Genomic DNA, 21,697 nt, shown 5'->3' on the forward strand with positions numbered 1-21,697 from the left:
CGGCAAAGCTCATTGCTGGTACCTTGGCCAGGCTTTATAACACATGTATACAGGGTGGTACATTCCCGAGTATTTTTAAAACTGGTAAAGTTGTTCCTATTTACAAGAAAGACAATAAGGAATGTATTGAAAACTATCGGCCTGTATCAATATAACCTTTATTCGGAAAAATTTTCGAGAAGGTCATTTACAAACGGCTCTATAATTTCTCCATATCTAAAGGGGGAACTGACAGACTCACAGTTTGGATTTAGAAAAGGCCATTCTACCACTCATGCTCTACACAAATCTAAAGACTCCATTACAAAGACTCTGGCTGGCAATAAACATGTCTTAGGGATATTCATTGACTTGCGCAAAGCCTTTAACACCCTTGACCACAACATTATTCTGAGCAAGTTAAACTCCTACGATATTAGGGGCACAGCACTTACCTTACTTAAAAGCTGTTTGACTAACAAAAGCAGTCTGTTATGTATAACGATGTACCATCAGAAACAATGGATGTGAAATTTGGGGGTACCGCATATATATAAATATATTTATGTTTGCTCTAATTGATACTAAATAAAATTGTTGTTTTCTTGAAATTGTTGTTTTCTTATATCAATAACAATTAACATCAGGGTTCATTTATGGTAGAAATAATATGTAATTGCTTAAAATATGGACCGGGTTTGGAGACAGTGACAGGGACACAGGTAGATATGAAGAAAATGCACCCTGCAGGAACAGAATACTGCAGCCGACTTGGCGATAACTTGACTCTAAATGAATCTCTTATTAAAATGATGCAACAACTTAAAATGCACAGGTGTGTCACGAAAACAATTCAGGACACAAGAAGTTGAAAAGCACTCCATATTTAGATTCTCGACCATGCAAAATTAGTATGAGACTTGATACACAAAATATCAAAATAATGTGTGATGTGTATGCACTGTTCAGTAGAAAAATTAGAGAAATGCTAAGTTGAAAGAGGTAGCAGTTTAAAAAAGTAATTAGGTGTCAATATCGTAAGCACGTTTGCAGTTTGAAAAGAAAAGTTTTTAGATACACCTTTGCAGAGTCCAATGACTAGACATGTAATCATTAATTTCCAAAGGCAGCTCATTCATAATATATAGCATAGTACCAACTTCCTAAAACTTAAGATCAGCCACATATATAAAACGATCATAGTAGGCAAAGTTATTTAGAATATATGGACACGTTCATTTGAGTTTGAGGATATTGGTAAATAAAAATAATAGCGTTTTTGACGATAGTGGCTTAATTTTGACATCTCTTACCCTAGCACGTTCAGAAGCTCTGAACATAAGCCACGTAACCCATACTCCCATATGCACTACTCAGAAAGAAAATCTATTGTTGTTAGGCACTATAATGGTTCAAATGTCACATTTTGTGTGACTTAGTTAACTGCAGTTGCCTAATTATCATTCCTTGGTCTGAAATATAGTAGATTAGGTCAATCTAACAATTATGATACAACATTGGTTAAAGGGCACGGATCGAACGGTTACAAGGCGACATTTGGGTAACTTTGTCACACTCGGAATATCATACCTCTTTTCTACTGTGAGGTGTCCTCAAAACCCTTTCAACTCATTATTTGATGGTTGCTCTACCAATCATAGCCCTAGAATATGTTGTTTTGAATAGTTAGCTAATACAGGCACTTGGTTATTGGGAAATGAGCTTAATTCTGTCACAATATATGGAATTTTATATTGTGATTTTAAATTTGGGCGAATTATTATCTGATTATGGTTTGAAAGGCGGAAAACTTTATTTAAGGACAATGTAGTTGATGCAAGTTAAGATCACTTGATGTTAACATTGTCACAAAAAATTCAAGTTTGACAATTTTTGGTTAAATTTGTCAAAGTCGCTAAAAATGTGACAAAATTGACTTTCCCTGCCCCAACAATATCAAGATAGTGTGTTAAAATTGGCATAGGATGCTTTATTGCCTATATTAATCGATCCAAACTACAAAAAAGATCTCTTAATCTGATGACGATTACCTAACTCTTATAATAACTGATGTAACAAAGTAAACATGTCTTGCCCATATTTTGAAGATCTATACCTCTATTAGAATTAACCATTCTTTCAGAAAAGACTGATAGAATATTGTTGAACAGAACATTAGAGGTCAAGTTTGACAATTTTTGGTTAAATTTGTCAAAGTCACTAAAAATGTGACAAAATTAACTTTCCCTGCCCCACCAATATAATCAAGATAGTGTGTTAAAATTAGCATAGGCTGCTTTATTGCCTAAATTAATCGATCCAAACTACAAAAAGATTTGTTAATCTGATGAAGATTACCTAACTCTTATAATAACTAATGTGACAAAGTAAACATGTCTTGCCCCTATTTTGAAGATCTATACCTCTATTAGAATTCAAAATTTTTTCAAAAAGATTAATAGAACACTGTCAAGAACATCAGAGGTCAAGTTTGGCAATTTTTGGTTAAATTTGTCAAAGTCACTAAAAATGTGACAAAATTAACTTTCCCTGCCCCAACAATATCAAGATAGTGTGTTAAAATTAGCATAGGCTGCTTTATTGCCTATATTAATCGATCCAAACTACAAAAAAGATCTGTTAATCTTATGACGATTACCTAACTCTTATAATAACTTATGTGACAAAGTAAACATGTCTTGCCCCTATTTTGAAGATCTATACCTCTATTAGAATTCAAAATTTTTTCAAAAAGATTAATAGAACACTTTCCAGAACATCAGAGGTCAAGTTTGACAATCTTTTGTTAAATTTGTCAAAGTCACTAAAAATGTGACAAAATTAACTTTCCCTGTCCCAACAATATCAAGATAGTGTGTTAAAATTAGCATAGGCTGCTTTATTGCCTATATTAATCGATCCAAACTACAAAAAAGATCTGTTAATCTTATGACGATTACCTAACTCTTATAATAACTGATGTGACAAAGTAAACATGTCTTGCCCCTATTTTGAAGAACTATATACCTCTATTAGAATACTATGTAACTTCATAATCAAAAACATTTTGATTTAAACTAGTTATTTTGCCAGCAAGGAGCTAACTGAGTTATAATAATTTGTTTGTGACGAAATTACCCTATTATTGACCATGTTGCGGTAGTTTAATTGTGACACTGTTAACATATTACCACCTGGTAATGATTTATGTAACTGGTGCATGGTACTAGCAGTGTTTTTTATCCATAGTACGTAATATAAGGGGTTCAAGCTGTTATATCATTATTTGTTGACTTTCACACAATATGTTCAGATATCATCAAGATTATTATTAGCTATAAGGCGGTTTATAAATGTTGTAATTATTATTTATGTGACAAAGTAAACTTGTTTGTGCCTTTTGTGTTTTAATTCCTTACGACTATGTGATATTAACGATTCCCAGCACTTCCAGGCCATCAAATAAACCTACACAACTCAGCATTGCTTGTCAGGGTGCCCTAAACATTGTTCACATATTTTCTTAAATGTGTGACAGAGTAAACCTGAGTGCGCCATCTAACGAAAAAAGTCGTCAAATATGTAGGCAATGGTCATATGTACCCATCCAATCAACTGGACACACAAAAGTTTGGTCAAAAACGTCAGCAAGGGGTCCATATTTACTCCGTCACATGTTTATAGCGTGACAATGTAACCATTTCCGTGCCGGCCGTATTTAAGCGATATCTTATCACCTGATTAAGATATCGTTATGTGACAAAGTTAGCCTAGAAGATGAGACGATTATCCTAACCATCAAGGGTTTATGTAATTTCATAGTGTGACACAGTCAACTACACTGTGCCTTTTAATAGGGTCACTTATATTTACCAATATCCTCAAACTCAAATGAACGTGTCCATATATTCGCATTTATCCACACTATATTTACATTACACGTACAACGTGTACATACTATTGTATAGTAGGCAAACTTAAACAATAAATAAATTTATTAAAAGTACTTTAATAATTTGATCATAAAGCACCATAAAAATAGTTTTTTTATACGTCTAACTTGTTGAATTTGTAAAGGAAAACATTGTTGAATATTTTGGGCCCGTCTTGCCATTTCTTCGAATACTTCAAATATTTAGAGAAAACAAAACTTATAAACTCGCATCAGATCAATGACTTTGCATGCTTAAATGTCTAAATGCTGAAATCATAAATTAATTTGAACTAAAAAACCTTCAAATAAAAAGGACAATTTTGCTTTGCAACGCTAGTTACACTTGCATCATACGTTGTAGACCCGCCGCGCACTCGAATAGCCATGATATGGCCGCGCATTGTATCACGTTTTGACCCCCATTGTCGTTTCACTATGTGTCGCGGCTACGCGATACAGCCGCGCCGCGCACTCTTGCGCGGCAGGTCAACAACGTATGACAAGCCTTTGCTTTGTTTGTGAACACGTTCATTTGAAGATATTGATAAACAAAAAAAAAACAAGTTTTAGGTAAACAAGTTTAAAATTTTGGTATTTATTAATAACAATCAAAACATATCATATCTTTAAAATAAAGCCACGCGTTGGTTGGCTACTTCACCTAACCATGTGTTTTTGCGCCGCTGCGGCCGCGCTGGTTTCACAAGTACAAAGCTAAAGTAAAAACGGCGGGTGCGCGCTACTGCAAGCCCAAGGACTTTAGATAAAGCCAAAAGCGAGTTGGCTACATCAAAGTAAAATAAATAATTTAAGCTTGAAGGTGCGTTCGCGTTGAGCATTTTCAAAAGCTTACGTGGCCCGGCGGCGATCACGTGATCACAAGGACCTAGCTGTGAGCGCCAAATTTTATTTAAAGTTTTTAAGAATCATTCTATTACGAGTTATTTATGCTTTTGACTTATAGTAGAGCGGATTTTCAGGTATTTCATTCATTCATACATAGTCGGTTAATAAAAAGTTGTATAATATTTAGAACTCACTATTGTTGAAACTATGAATTACGAAAACAGAACGCAGATAATGGACAATATACCGATAATGATATCAGAAACCCGAGTGCCGCATTGACTTTTCCGAATCCGTTTTTATCGAAGCTGCTCATTCACCAGGCAAAATTAAGCCACAATAGTGGCTTAATTTTGGCATCTGTAATTAACCTAGCACGTCCAGAAGTTCTGAACGTTAACCACGTGACCCATATAATACTCCCATATGCACTGCTTAGAAATAAAATTTATTGTTGTGAAAATTTATTGTTTCATTGAATACTTGGATAACTTTGGCACTAAAATGCACTGTTTTGAATGATTGCGTAATACACACACTTGGTTATTGGGAAATGAGGTTAATTCTGTCACATTTTATAGACTTTTCACTTACCTACTTACTTATTGTCGAAATCATTCATATCAATAAATTACTGTCATAAAAAAGGAATGATGTACACGTGATCTGAGATACCAATATCTCAATATCAAAAGGATAGTGTCTAGAAACATTCATAGTCCATGGTGGCAGGTATCAAGTTAAACGAAGTTACACTGACTGGCAATGTATACGATTGCCGTCTCCCTCTCTCACCCCTGACCGCTATCAGGGTGCTCCTGAGGATTGAGAATCTAATCCTGGTGCGCATGTAACACATAATAGCCGCATAGTCTTCTCCTCTCTTCTGGGATAGTTTTTCAGCAAGTCTCTTGTGGTATCTTGTGGCTTGTGGACCCCATCCGCCATTTGTTGAGTATATAAGTGGGGTAAATCTGCTTTTAGTTTGAAAAGCGGGAAAAATCCATATAAGGAGTATGGATGATACAGTTGATTCTGATTCTAGAGAGGACTTTTGATATTAACATGGTCACAAAATGATGCGACGAAGTCAACATTTCTTGTCCCTATTTTGAAGAACTGTACCTCTGTTAGAATTCAATATTCTTTTAAAAATAAGATTCTGAAATTTTATGATTTTGTTCATAGAAGTCCCAATGGTCTTTCAATTTGAAATTGCGAGACGATGTAATAAACTTCATATTACTGCGGCAGCTGCGTGCTGATAAATGTCCTGTGAATCAATCCACCCACTAGAGATGATAATATATTTTTGTGTTTGGCTGGTTTTAGGCCTGGGTGTGTGCCCCAGAGGTAAATCGGGTGCTAGTAAAGCTCTCACAGGCAACTGGCTCCTTTTGTCAACTGCTTTTGTTTTAAAGGGTGAGTAAATGCGATTTTTACGACACATGTTTAGTGCTCTGTAATCCAAAAGTTTAATTACAGCAACAGTTTAGTCGAAGTTTGAAGTCTCTATCTACTTCCTTCACCCCGCTAGCGCTAAAATAAAAAATGACTGTATACGTCATGGTGTCTCCTCCATTAGCAAGCACTCTCAATTCTAGCTGTGTTTGTGTGTCTGCTACGTTTCTCCAAACTTTTGTTGTCTATGCTATGTTTATTTTCTTAGATTAACCTTTTATTTTCCCGATTAGCCACAAAACAAATATTTTGCTTGAAGGTTTAACAGAAAGTTACATAAATAAGTATACAATTACACGTCAGTGTCACACAGGAGACAAACATAAGGAAATAATGATAATTGAAAAGTTATTAAATCGAACAATGATTACTTTTTGATCCGTGACATCTGTTGATCAATCATAAGTTTCTTGTCAGGGGGTTTTAGCCCATGGAACGTCGTAGGAATGTCTTTAATGATATATGAGGTATTATGTAAGTCGAAGGGAAGAAGAGTATAGTTTTTAATGTTTTCATCGACGTTCAATAAAATGGCTTTCTTAAATGTTAGATTGTCATATAGATTTCTATTTTTTAGGACATAGGATTTATTCGCTCTGGAGTAGGCTCTACATATATAGGTTTTCAGCAGGTTTCCTCCTTGTACGCAGAGGTTATTTTGAGAGGCTGCCTACATTGTAAGGATAATCATTGTTTGCATTTCAAAACTGTGTAGTTTTGGCAAATACAACAGCTTCATGCTGTGAAATGACTCCAATTTTCCCGTGTGCAAAAAGATTTGCCGAGATATGGAAGGCAAAATTAAACCAGAAAGCCTGAGACACATTGCTTACGGAACTTTTTTGCAAATTTGCTGTCTTAGATTTATCGGAAAGGGTCGGAGATATGCTCTCCCATCATGTGTTGTGAAGAGGATAAGAGAACTATACCCTTCACCAGACGGTCACTATGCTGATTTTCAGCAAGGTGTAATAAACACTAGGGTTTAGAATAGCAATGTCAGATATTTACGGAATTATAATTTTACAGTTTTATAGTTTAAGCTTCATCGAACTTGTCACCTCTGCAAATTTCTTTATATTTTTACTTCAAGCACAGTTTCAACAGAAGTAGAAAATAAGACGGTAACTAAAACGAGAATACAGGCAAAATATACATGTTAGGGTATGAGGGCCAACAATGACATTATGAATTGCATATAAACTTAATAATAGTGAAACCGGCAAACTGACTTAAGTTTTTAATGCAGGAGAATCTCATATTGCTGTCCTTGCTGTACGGCAAGGAACTGAAACCGAGGGGTTCCGTTTAGGCCCTTCACACTTTGTTTCTGTCTGGTTCTAATATACCGTTACAATAATGACTTCAATATTAAGAGTATTTAAAAATTTAAACGAAATTGGAAATCTGAAATGCCTAAAAATAGTAAAATAAAGCAGCCACAAATCATATACAAAGACTGCAGTAACACGTAGATTGATAGTAGGCAGTAGAAAGGGAGACACTTTGACGTTCCGACTGAATTAGAGTAAGCAAGCGATATCTAGCGTAATTTGTGTGCTAGAAAGTTCGTTGTTTGATGTAATTACTTAGGAGACCATTCTGAATTCAAGGAAAGATATATGTTATTAATATACGAAAGTCAAATCTCACATTTACACGCCCTTTAAGTACTAACCTACGTCTGGAACCAGAACGGGTATAATTGTAATATCCCACGAGGTCAGCATGCTAAATTATCTCGTTAAATTTCGTTTTTTCAACAATATTTAGAGTTTAGGCGCGGCACCGCGAATTTTTGGTGCGGTGCCGAGCGTAAGTTGCAGCCAGCAGCAAAAGAATTAAAAATAAATTTCCTTTACATATTTCCGATCAGAATATTTTCGGTTATATTGACTGTCATGTTGATATTATTTAATTGATTAAATTTATTTTTGTATTTAAAAATGATGTAGAGTATTTACTATGACGTAGAATTATAGCTAGATCAGTATGGCCTATGCATGCGCGTCAGAAACCTGCAAGTTCTTTTTATTTGTTAGTAGAGCATCTTGGGCTATACTGGTTCTAACAAGTTTATTATCGGATGTTTACTTATATTTATTGTGATATTATTATTCATTGTAATGGCAATAAAATTCAAATTTGTATGTTACTATATACAAAGGGAGAAGATATTTATAATATAACATAATATCTGTTACTACCATTCTACTGACACCACTATCTCGACTTCATTTTGTAATAGCGCCAAACAATATTTCTTTTAGTAACAAATTCTTTGGAACAAATTTTTTAAATGTGTTCAATTTATTTTTTTTCTCAGTAATCATAAATTTGTTACTAAAAGTTTCGTCCCATAAAGCTGATTACGATAATGTACAAATTATTTCAAAATAACGGATGCTTTCAAAGTTGCATTTTAAGTCTGAAATCGATAATTTGTTTGAACTTTTATACACAAATATTTCAAAAACGTTGAGGCCTGATTTTACACCTTGAACTCAGAATTCCGAGAAATCCTACTGTAAAATTATAATTACTAACTTCTAGCTTGATTGCATAGAATAATAACACTATGTACTTACTGTTGGCCTTGGTATAGAATAATTTCTGTTTTGGCTTTATTGAGTATGAGTAACTTGTAGTGATCATGTATGATTTCTAGAAACTTTAAATTAAATTTGGTGCTCACAGGTCCTCATGATCATGTGATCGCCGCATGAGGTTCTGTAAATGCGCGGGGCACCTTCAAGCTTAAATTATCCACCTTACTGAGGCAGTCAACCAACGCACAGCTTTATTTTTATGATATGATATGTTTTGATTGTTATTAATAAATACCACAATTTAAATTTGTTTTCCTATTCGAATTTTCAGGTGTCCTTGATATTGAAACCCCTGTATTGTAATGATTGTAATGATTTGTTGACACAAACTATTATTCAGAAATATGGCATCATTAGCAGTGTCCACATCTGATGATGAAATGAAAGAGAAGAAAAGACGGATATTTACCCCCCATTTTTACTTTTTCCTCTGGTGTGGCTGTATTGCTGCTCAGTCTATGTTAGTCTCAGGCTTCTTGAACGTTGTTCTGACCACCATCCAAGTGGAATTCCAGATGTCAAGTGCAAAAGCAGCATTGTTCCCCAGTAATTATGATATTGCAGTAGCTGTGACAGTGCTTGTTGTTGCTCATTTTGGTAGTTCGCACAAACCAAGAACTTTGGGCATTGGAATGATCTTGCTGTCTACAGGAGCCTTGTTCTTTGCACTTCCTCATTTTATATATGGAAGAGACAATATAGTGGAAGCAAAGAACTCAGATAAAATGTATTTATGTGAAACATCAGATTCCACAAATTCAGAAATTAAGAGTGACTGCCTTGACGAAACGATGGGTAATTCTGGTGCTTATACATTATTAACAATTGGTTCAATTTTAATTGGGCTTGGTGCTTCACCTGTGTACACGGCTGGTACCACTTTTTGTGATGAAATCTTTTCACCTCTAAAAGTGAGTGTATATTTCGGAATATCTTATGGAATCGGTGCCGTAGCTCCAGCTGTGGGATACATTCTGGGTGGACTATTTCTGGGATTTTACAAAAGTCTGGGTGAACCACCAGAAGGTTTGACTGTAGATAATGCAAACTGGGTGGGGGCATGGTGGCTTGGATTTCTTATCTGTGCACTTATTGGATACATTTTCGGATTTCTCCTACTCTTGTTTCCTGCACAGGTACGTCTGGAATGTATCATGTTTAAAGTCTCAAATTTCTTGCCAATTCAGTGGAATATTAAGTTCGGCAATGAAAATAATATGAAATAACCTTTCTATTGCGGATATATGATAAAATTTGAAGTCACATTCTTTGATTAATCCTGCAGCTACCAGAGTGTGAAGACGTGAAACGAAAGAAGCTTGAGTTGAACATCCAAATTGCAAATGGAGAGGAGGTAAAATCGATTTATTTAAGTTAACCATCACTCTGCAATACCTTTTTTCTCCCATGGTCTTTACCTGCCTCCGTCATTTTTTCCTGTCAAATAACTCGATTTTTGACGGCACTGAATGCAGCACAGTGTGCCTGCATGCTTTCATGAGTGATTTTCATGAATTGTCTTTACACATCTCCTACACACCCCCCCCCTTGTGGTATGTTTGTGATTTTGCCTCTGATCAATAATAGCATTCTACATTCTTAGGCCCCTACTAATGAGGCTGCTACCGTTGCTGAGGTGAGAGAGACAGCTAAAACCTAGCTGGGGTTATATACGTCTACTGCATGCTTGCTAGATGTGGTTTATTTTATAACCCTGTTTTTTTGTTGTTGTATGCTATATTGTAGTTCTGGTAATTCATGTTTTCTATGTAAAGATCACTTTTCAGTGTGCGTTCTTGGATTAGCTTGTCAGTGTTTCCTATTGATTATTGACTTGTTAAATATTGGTACAATGTATAATTATATATCATGTAGCGCAAATTAGTTGATAAACTTTCGTGTGCTGATTAAAATGAAACTTTAGTTCAAGGGTAGATTCGATGTCACACCTGTAACTTTCATGTATGTAATCTAAACATCATGTCATTGTCTTGATACTAGAATGATGGGAAAGTTTTCCTATACTTGATATGTTTTACAGGGTGTTTCAAAAACCCTGCAAGGATGTACGAACAATGTGAGTTTGCCTGGCCACTCTATAGTCCTGATTTAAACCCTTTGTGTCTTCTCAAAAAAAGTTCTTTCCTCTTTAGGTTGATTTAAGCCCTTAAGTCTGTAAAGCCTTGTTTATAAGAGATCCTGTGCCCAAAAGTGTCGAAGAACTGAAAAACGCCTCTAGAAAAGAAATTAAACCGCAATAAAGAAGTTTTTGCGTCAGTATGTGAAATCTTTCGTATTCAACAACTTTTGAAACTTTAGTTGAAGGCTAAATTCGTTGTCACACTTGTAAATTTCATGTACAATGTAATCTAAACGTCATGTCGTTGTCTAGATTAGAATAATGGGAAAGTTTTCCTATATGTTTGCCTTGTTTATAAAGATATTGCAAGACAACACCCTGTAGATTTGTAGCCAGCTGGTAGTAGCGAAGTGGTCACGGTCATTAACTGAAACAATAGCTCCTGGCTTTTAAATGTGTTGTAAGAACTGCAGCAATCAGTACAATATAACGTATTATCCCTAAATGCAAATTTCTCTTTGTTAAATTTGATATTAAATAATCAATTTTAATCCTTTCAACAAAAGCATATGATCGCATTTTTATTAAAAAACGAAAAAGCAAATTATATTAAAGATCCTCCCATAAGAATTGACCAGTTTTTTAATGAATGGCTAATATTTTAGTGAGATTCTATACATTGTATACATTGTGAACATTGTACTGTATTTGAGACCAGGTTTATCTAGAGTGAATTAGTTGCACCAGAAGCTGAAATGCCAAATCGATAAGAAAAATGAACAATCACATTAAATCAAATCAGTCCAATCATCTTACGAACATGTCTTCCAATTATATCCTCATTAAAATTAAGCATGCTTAACGCTGATATTTACCAATCACATTCCACATAACTAAATCAGTGGTATTTAATTGTAAAGCTTAAATAGAGATACTTCCATTTCAGGACCATACGTTCCTGGCCCTGCTAAAAGACATGCTCCCCCTTCTCAAGGGAGTCCTCATGAACCCCGTGTTCGTTCTGATAGTTCTTGGGTCTATCACTGATTCTCTGATTATCTCCGCTTTTGCTGCGTGGCTACCAAAGATGGTAGAGTCCCAGTTCGGGTTAGTACAAGTAACAAGTTGACTAAATAAATATTAATTGTATTCTGTGAGATATAACAGGGATCTGATTTAGACATAATCGAGTTTGAGCCTTAAAATCCCTATTTAATGACTTAAGAGCTATCCTGAATCCATTAATTATTATTTTACCAGAGTTAAGATTTTGATTGTTGGAGGAATATTATAATATATATTTTAAAGGTTACGTAGTGATGGTGAATAGTGATTTTAAATACTAAACATAATGACCTTGCTTATTTGTGCCCCACAACCTCAGCCTGTCCCTATTATGCCCCAGTTCTAAGTGCTAACCCTGAAACATACCATTGTTGAGGGTCCGTGGCTATATAATATACTATAATATAATATAGTGTAGTCCAGTGAAGACACAATTATAGGGGAGAACATTGTAATTTAAATGTAACAATCCAAGAGATATGATAAACTAAACATCCAGAGTGTTCTGATTACTCTGAAAGATTAGTCGGTACGGAGATCAGATAAATAAAAAGATAAAACCAGTGGCACAATGGTGGCCTAAATTATTGTTTCTAAACGACGCGATAATCGCCTCTTTACATAGTACCCGTCATTGTTAAAGGCGTGGCACTGCAAAAAACGACAATTTTCTTCAGAACATTATTCTTCATTAACAAATCACACGATAAGCTACAATATGTAGCCATGTTTATTCCATATGAGGCATCTGAGCCATGTTGATTGAGTGAGCTGATGAAGAGTAGCGCTGCGTGTGATGGCGTACCCATGGTTACCGGGTGTAATATGTGCAGTAGAGACTACTTCTCATATCCTGCTTGTCTGGCTTTATAACCCAACATTTGAAGTATTCTATACAACCACTGACAATAAATCATGATAAAGCTTTGTTTCTCCTTATTATGTCATTAGCCGATGATATTATATATATATATATTGAACTTTTACATGATCCCACTGTTTTTTTTTTTCAGAGTGTCAAGTTCTATAGCAGCCTATATAACCGGAGGTGTGACAGTTCCTGGAGCAGCGGGAGGAATTATAGTCAGCGGGATTATAGTCAAGGTTTGTCAAATAATGTAGCTTACAATATGTTTATCAGGCATGTAGTGTTAATTAATGTTGGAAATCCTAAAATATGTCTGAGAGGTCTCTCGTTACTTTCTTCCCAATATCATTGTTAACCGTGTAGCTGTTAGTGTTAGTCATGATAGCTCCCTCATAGAATATAATGTAATACATCCTTACTCCTTACACTTGAGCAAGTTAGGACATCAGGATCGGCCAGGAAGCGACTTGAAGACGTTTCATGGTTTTTATTGCTCAGTATGACATAACTTTTCCTTACGATTTGAACCAGGGGCTAATGATAGATTAACAAATTCACAGTCGATTATAGAAGGATAACCCTCTAACTTTTACACTAATATGATCTGTATTTTGGTAATGCGTTCTGCAAAATGAAACGGTTAAATTCTGGCTGCGCATGACTCCAAAATATGATTTTATACGTAACTGTATTTAGGTATCTTCTCAAACGATTAAAGCGAATGACCGTTAGTGACGTGGAATTTCAACCAGGACATTTAAGAAATTAAGCGGAAATGATATTACTGATGTTTTCATTGCCATTTATCCTGTTATAATTTATATGGCATCTTTCGATATGTGGCATCTTCCGTTAAAGGCTTTAAGTCTACTTTAATACCAAAAATATAATATTAATATGATATCCAAAGCTTACATTAAAAAATATATATTGTTACATATAATGCTGTTTCTTAAGAAAGATAGGTTCACTTTGTCGACACAAATAAACAATCACATTTTAGTCAACATGAGGCTTCTGCATTTTCAACTATCGTACAGTTATAATGTACATTGTACACTGTAGAGTGTAGGTGTGTTATATTAGTATTACGTGTATCATACCACATAATTCTAAAATATCGTTATATAGTACACACAGTATGTTACTATATAAATTAATTGAAAACCAGCCGGTCATTCGTCGTAAATCTTCAAAGTAATTTAATAATCATCCATTCCTTGTCAGTCGACGATCTTTAACCCTTCCTCAAAATCAAAATTAGAACCGAGGTTATTGTATTTTAAACTTGCGAAGTGTTTTATACCTACAATTATTTCGTATTAACGCTAAGTTAAATTCAACACACGGTCGCCATCACTATAATTTGATAATATGCAGTGGTTAGCGGTTTTATATTTAACTATCATGTGGTTTTATAGTTCAAGTTAAAAATTAAAATGGTCCTGAAAGTAAACATAAAACAAGACACGAAGTAAACTGAGTGTTGTTTATCTTAACCACATACACAATGTACCATCTTACAAATCAACCACACACCATTTCATACACACATAATTCTAACATCGACACGAAACTTGCCAAGTCTACAAGACAAGTTGCCTGATATGATGTAACATTGATAATCTTAATATCATGCATTGCATGTCCATACTCCATGGTTATTAACAAAATAGCTTTTTGATAGCATGTACTTTTGTGTCTCGTTACTTGCTAACGATAAGAAACGTCAACCGCAGCTGCTTTTCAAGACACTTACAATTTTAAATATAGCTTGAGGGGACATCGTATTGAAGGGACCTCGTATTGAGGGGACCTCGTATTGAGGGGACCTCGTATTGAGGGGTCCTCGTATTGAGGGGTCCTCGTATTGAGGGGACCTCGTATTGAGGGGACCTCGTATTGAAGTATTGAGGGGACCTCGTATTGAGGGGACCTCGTATTGAGGGGACCTTGTGATGGTCAGAACGCAATTTGGTGATGTTGCTCTGACATTTGACCACATTATGCAACAGTTGTGTTACTTAAAGACTTATAAAATATTGTGTGTGGTAGGTAATTGTGAGTGGCTATTAAGTTAATACAAAAACCTCGAGATGCTCTTGGTATCTAAGCGTGACCAGTATGTTCCTGAAGTTACAAAAATGTTGCAAATCATTCTCCTGTTTTGTTAAAAGATAACCTTAAAACTTTTCTTTAAAATATCAAACACCCGATGATACGTAACGTATGCAGAAATTTATTTGATAATCTTGGGGCAGGATGCAAAGAAGCATCCTTAGTTTCGCTTAGTGATGACATTTTAGAAAGATTAACGGAATTGTTAAGTCAAAGAAAATCTTTGTTTGGTTTAAAAAGTTAATAGAATTAGATTTTACACATCAATTCCTTATAATATTTTAAAATACGTTATATTTTTAAATTTCATTAAACGATAATTCAAATCCCAGAATCGAAATGCCCTTCTTGAAAACAAAGATGATAATTCCTCCATAGTCATACACAAAACAACACAGCAGATTCTAGTTCGACCTCAACCGGCAAAAGCCGCCAGCAGCGAGACAAGTATGTTCTTAAAAGAAGAAGAAGAAAACTTAATGTACGCATTAAAGCCCTCACCGAAAGAAACCCGTCTTCTCAAAACATTGCTAAGTTGAGTAAAGAAGTGAGCCTACTCACATTTGAAATTAGCGAACTGATTACTAAGCAATTGAATGAGAATGAAGCTAAAGCTGTAAGCACTATCAAAACGAATCCACGCTTCTTTTACAGCTATGCAAAACGATTTGCTAAGACGAAGTCGTCTGTCTCCCCCATCAGAGATAATAGTGGGACTCTGAAAACGGACGCAATTGACAAAGCAGAGCTTCTCCAGGCGCAATACGTCAAAGTATTCAGCGACCCCAACGCCGCCAACGTCGACGCATGCCTTGCTGGACTAAACCCCGTCCCAGATAGAAATCTGGACAGCATAACCTTCACTGTGGACGACATAGTAGAAGCCATTAAAGAACTGGATCCCTACTCTTCAACTCCTGATGGAGATATCCCAGCTAAAGTTCTCACAAAGTGTAAGGATAGCCTTGCAGTCCCTATATTTTTACTTTGGCACGATTCGTTTAGATCAGGAGTAATACCACCAAGTATGAAGACCCAGTATATAACACCAATATACAAAAAGGGAGACCGCACATCAGCAGCCAACTACCGCCCAGTCTCCATCACGTCTCATCTAATCAAGATTTTCGAGAGAGTGCTAAGAAAACACATCGTCCAGCACATGGAATCAAACAGCTTTTTGTCTCCGCACCAACATGGTTTCCGTAAAAAAAGGAGTTGCCTCACTCAACTTTTGGACCATGTAGACAATATTCTGAAGACCCTCAATAGTGGCGATGAAGTGGATGTTATATACCTTGATTACGCCAAGGCGTTTGACAAAGTGGATCACAACATTCTTCTAGCTAAAGCCAAACGCTACGGTATCACGGGCAAAACTCTACAGTGGCTTGCTGAGTTCTTAAAGAATCGCCTGCAGACAGTGGTCGTCGAAGGAGAAAAGTCGTCCTTCCAGATTGTGATAAGTGGTGTCCCACAGGGAACTGTGTTAGGTCCAATCTTGTTTATTCTGTATATAGATGACCAACTGGACACGTTATTAACTGCTCTTGGAAAGGTCTTTGCTGATGACACGAAGCTTATAAGCAAAATTACTGATTTAGTAGCAAGGTGTTTGCTTCAAGAAGATCTGTTTAATGTCATCAAATGGGCCCTGCAAAATAACATGCAGCTAAACGAAACCAAATTTGAAGTTATCAACTACAAGCTGAATAAATCCCTGCTATTGAGAGAACTTCCCTTCTCCAACGAAGACTACAGCTACAGCTCAACAAACGGGGAAATTATCGAACCAACGCAAACAGTCAGAGACCTTGGAGTACTCCTCTCAAATGACTGCTCATGGACGCCCCATATCCATCAGATGCTGAAAACTGCTAAGAAAATGGCATCGTGGGTTTTCAGTGTCTTCAGTGACAGATCACCTTTCCTGATGCTCACCCTTTTCAAAACAATGGTGAGGAGCAGGCTAGAATACTGTTGCCCGGTCTGGAACCCCAGCAAAATCACCGATATAGAAGCAATCGAAAATGTTCAGAGGAACTACACTCGCCGTATCATAGGTTGTCAGCAATTGGACTATTGGGACCGTCTTAAGAAGCTGAACCTGCTCTCCCTGCAGAGGCGGAGAGAGCGATACATCCTGATCCATACATGGAAGATGGCAAACGACCTTGCTCCAAATGACATCAACATGGTATTCAAGGAAAACGCTCGACATGGCATAAAAGCCATAGTCCCACCACTGAACAACAAATCGCAACGATCAGTGGCCACTCATTACGAGAATTCCTTTGGAGTGAATGCAGCGAGACTATGGAACCTCCTCCCACGACAAGTGAACATTTTAACTGCTCTAGGACCCTTCAAGGTATTACTTGCTCGATTTTTGGAGACGTTTCCCGATACCCCGCCAACCAAAGGATACACCGCCATCACCAACAACTCACTCCTGGAATGGAATCTACAGAAAGATCTGAACCAGGAATGAATGGAGGACGTACTAGTTACTGTTGTCCAGAAGCAATCCCTGCCAAACCAACCTAAAGTACCTAAAGTAAGTAAGTATTTTTAGCGAATATCATTTTTAACACCGACGCATGCACAGATTTTGCGATTATTTTGGTTCAAGCCATTGTCCGAAATTCGATCCGAGGGCGAGCGATAAATTCTCCTTTAAACGTCCTCTGGGTGTTCACATTATCAAGTTGTCTGAATGAACATTATTTAATTACGTTACTGGTGCCACCTAGTACCAGTGCTAGCCCAGTCACCTCATGATGAATCGCACATACATTACAAACTAGACTAAATGATACAGCCGTGCCCTGGGCTCGTCTGACCCCTTTTAATTTTAGGGCTCGAACTTTGTCTGTCACTTTTAATTTTAGGGCCGATAGAGAAGACAGCGTAATAGTATAGTATACGGAATTTAACAAAATTTGAGACAATCTTATCGGGTCATATGCTCAAATTCGGTAATATTAAATTCTTCAATGAAGTATGGAGGAAAATACAGACAAATTCTGTGAGCGTTAAAGCGACTGCCGAGATCATTGGAGCCGTTTTTCCAGACTTTGAGAGTATGACTCTAAAATTTACAATTATTACGCTATATATACAACAATATTGAAATCATGTTGTTCAAAACTGACGTTTTGATTTGAAGGTATTATGCCCTATTCAACCCCGGCAGATTTTAATTCGAAAACACATCACACCTCAGAGTTCAAATTACTGACATTTTCACTTATTTGTCTGATTTTATCATAACTTACGTCAACTCAGCTCACTTGGGAGTCTGTTAATTTGAACTAGACGTGAAACACCCGTCAATTATCTAATATCTACCGAGCTGAATACGTTATAAAAAGTAGATTCATAACACTAGGTCAGAGTTTATTGCACGAGTATTGAGTAGCTATGTAACGAAAGCATTACCAAATATGTTTGCCGTATATGTGCTCTGAACATTGTTTTTAGTACCAAGAGCAAGTTGGTACTAGACCAACAAAAAGGCAGGGATTCATTTGCCGCATTTTTAACAGCGATTCACCCCAGCACACTGGCTCATGATACCAAAACACCAAAGCACATGCATTTGTATTTCCATTACGGATGGAATTTAAAGTATTTCTAAGGTTGCCTGTCCCAGGTCTCTGCCTGACTGAGTCTTTTCTCAAAGTTTCACCGACAAGATAATCAGAAAACTGACTCCTGATTTGGTTTGAATGGTGCCTGGTGGCATATATCTGATATCAAGGAGCCTTGAACGTCTTTGACAAAATTATTACAATTATTAATTTTCCTTTGTGGCACACTTTGTCTCAAAAGATAAAAGGTATCACAATTCACATACACAAATTATAAACCGTTTATCACAATGTTTTATCAACCACCAAGACGTGCTGAAAGTAATAATCACAGACAGACCATTTTACCCCTGCACTGTGTTTTATCAAACATCAGGACGAGTTTAATGACTTAGAGTGCCTACTAGTCGGACTTCTCATAAAATTGGTTGAAATTTGACCGTTTTGAGCTCCTGTAAAATGTACGTGAAGTTCTAACTCGATAAATTTTCACGGCAAACGTCCAGTCTTAACAACATCATACTTTAGGGTGCTCAATTTGCCGACTGGTTTAACTGTATAGAGTTTCAAAAATGAACACGTGGATTCAAAACCACAAACAGAGATTGCAAAATATTTCTTGAATCTTCCCCCTACTAACCTGAGTTTCGGGATTTTCCTTAATTTTAATCTCATTATCCGGCTCATTATCCGGCTCCGAAATGAGCATTCTTAGGAATCTAAAGACGGCATTATTTTCACTGATGATCATTGGAAAAGTTCTAAAAACCACATTCAATTAGAAACAATTACTTACTTTGTTACTTTGTAGGGTTTCATAGAATCCTCTATCGGGCCATCGAAAAAGTCGACCCCCCGGACAGTGTAGAAACTGTTTTATCACCACTCCAATCAAGCAAGGAGTTTCCATTCCGACGGCTGTATCCTGGAGCTGGAGGCTCGTCCGGAAATGACTTCACAAAGTTCGTTAAAGCCGCTTTGAATTGCATAGGATCCTCGATGGTGTGCATATGTGTTGGGATTACATTCCATAATCGAGGTCCAGTGACTGCAAATGAGTTGTCATGTAGTGCTTGATTACGTTGACTGCTGGACTTAGCTATACTGGGCACAACTGCTTTTTGACCATGTCTGAGAGTCACCGAGAACTGGATACCAGTTATTTAGTAATTACCTCAGATATTCCTCTTTACCGGAGCTAAAGCCCGTCCTTTAAAGCTTTTAACACATAATAATAATAATAAGATTAAGATTATGTAATTCACTGATTTGTCGTTGTAACCTAATAATTTAAGTTGTTTTAATAACATGATAATAACGTAATAATCTAACAATTTTATAATAACTTAATATAAGAACTTAATAAGAACTTGATGATAACTTAATAATAACTAAATGATAACATAATATATTTTCAGTACAGGAAGCTGAACGGTCTACAGTGTGCTAAATGGCAAGCATTTATCGGTTTGGTCTGTATTTTGTCCCAGCTGGGCCTCCTTATACACTGTCCCACCCTCAACATTGACGGGATCAACCCACAAGCTGACACCTCCAAGTGAGTAACACCCCACCTTATTCCCCCGGAATTTAACCGGGAATTTGTAAGTTTTTTGTCGGAATTTGCCGTTGGTTGGCAGCAAATATTCACCTTGGAATTTGGCGTTACTTGGCTTTCCGTTTCTCTTCAGTTTCACAGCTTTTGATTAAAGTATGCAGTACATCAGGTAATTTATCACTTTTAACACGCGGAATAATACCTCAATTTGTTAAAAGCAGTAGGTTAATGCACTATAATGTTGACACGTTCAATGGGTGGTATCACACATTTGTATATATCACACGTAATATCACACAATCACACATGTCTAGTGTGACAACCTGTAAATAGTCGCAACTCTACAGATGTGACACAGACTGTTACAATTGTTCCCAGTCTGTAACACACGTTACAATAATAGAGACAGGGACACCGTAAAACTATAAAACGCCAGAAATAATGGGGGGAGTTTGTGTGGGAAGCCGTGAAAAGTAAGGAAACATGCTGTATCAATAAGTTGGTGGGTGGAAAAGATCCTGAGTCTAGACTGCCAATATGACCGATTTTACACGGCACCCAAGATATTCCCACAATACCCTCTCACCGATCATTTAGGTAACTTGCGGATCATTGATTTCGAGCCTGTCTAGATTACAGTGTGTCTTAACGAATTGTGGATATGATATTTTTATTGTTCACGCAGGTAAAAAGCATGTATAATAAACTGTAGTTGTTATCGAATTAGAGGCAGAGTCTCGGGTTATTGATCTGTCTACTTGACGTCTACAACCAGAACCAGCAAACTATAACGTCTCCCCTCCAGTCTCCCCTCCAGTCTCCCACCATGACTACCACCCTGCCTCATTCCCACCAAACATCCCCTCACTCGCTATAAATAAACACTGTCATCACTCATCACAGACCATCCTTCTTTTTCTCTCCCTCTCTTTCACAGACCACCCTTATTGCTCGTAATTAAACTTAATACCTGAATTGCACAGTGGTCATTGGCGGGCATTATCGGCCCCCTATATACCTTACTCGGGATTATTATGACCGGGATAAAGTGGCGGGTTTAGGGTAATTTCGCCATATTTTTCCCGAACCACATTTTCACCGGTCGTTAATAAATCCGCCGACTCAGCTTTGTCTTATATTCACTAAAGAAGACTATTGGGACACTTGTTGTAGGTTTTTCGACTTCATTTGGCTAAAACTGCAAAAAATTCACCTTTTTGCCCAATTCTTGTCATATATCCTTATTGTCAAAGTTGATTTAAATAGGCCAATTTTTAATTTCTTAGGTATTGACTATCTCTACATAATGAAATAGGACTCAAAGTAAAAGTAACAGTTAAATTAAAACTCGAATTAATTAAAACGGTCAATAACATGAATCAGTTTCATCAGTCATTTATTCATAATTCTAAACAATGTGAACGATGCATTCTTTCGAAGATTTTCTACAAATTGAGTCATAATGGTTATTTGATACACGTAAACATGTAATGCTAATTCAAAACAACGAATTTGCTAGGGTCTACTTTCAACAATTATTGATAATTCGACTTGTTTCACAAGTTTTAGCAATGCGAAAATTTCTG

The 21,697-nt window shown here is 36.5% G+C and overlaps 1 protein-coding gene across 1 annotated transcript in view; it reads left to right on the forward strand.

Moving 5' to 3' along the window:
- Positions 1-5,320: 5,320 nt before the first annotated feature.
- Positions 5,321-21,697, forward strand: part of LOC134815947 (solute carrier organic anion transporter family member 4A1-like) — a 28,242-nt gene continuing 11,865 nt past the window's right edge. Inside the window, exons 1-7 of the mRNA XM_063824560.1 lie at positions 5,321-6,181; positions 7,892-9,965; positions 10,115-10,183; positions 10,433-10,465; positions 11,856-12,016; positions 12,988-13,078; positions 19,972-20,111. Of these exons, the coding sequence (XP_063680630.1) occupies positions 9,174-9,965; positions 10,115-10,183; positions 10,433-10,465; positions 11,856-12,016; positions 12,988-13,078; positions 19,972-20,111 (1,286 nt within the window). The 5' untranslated portion in view covers positions 5,321-6,181; positions 7,892-9,173. The remainder of the gene's footprint in view (positions 6,182-7,891; positions 9,966-10,114; positions 10,184-10,432; positions 10,466-11,855; positions 12,017-12,987; positions 13,079-19,971; positions 20,112-21,697) is intronic.

Source organism: Bolinopsis microptera, chromosome 5 (genome assembly GCF_026151205.1).
Source record: "Bolinopsis microptera isolate Bmic1 chromosome 5, MBARI_Bmic_1.0, whole genome shotgun sequence".
Taxonomy (NCBI): domain Eukaryota; kingdom Metazoa; phylum Ctenophora; class Tentaculata; order Lobata; family Bolinopsidae; genus Bolinopsis; species Bolinopsis microptera.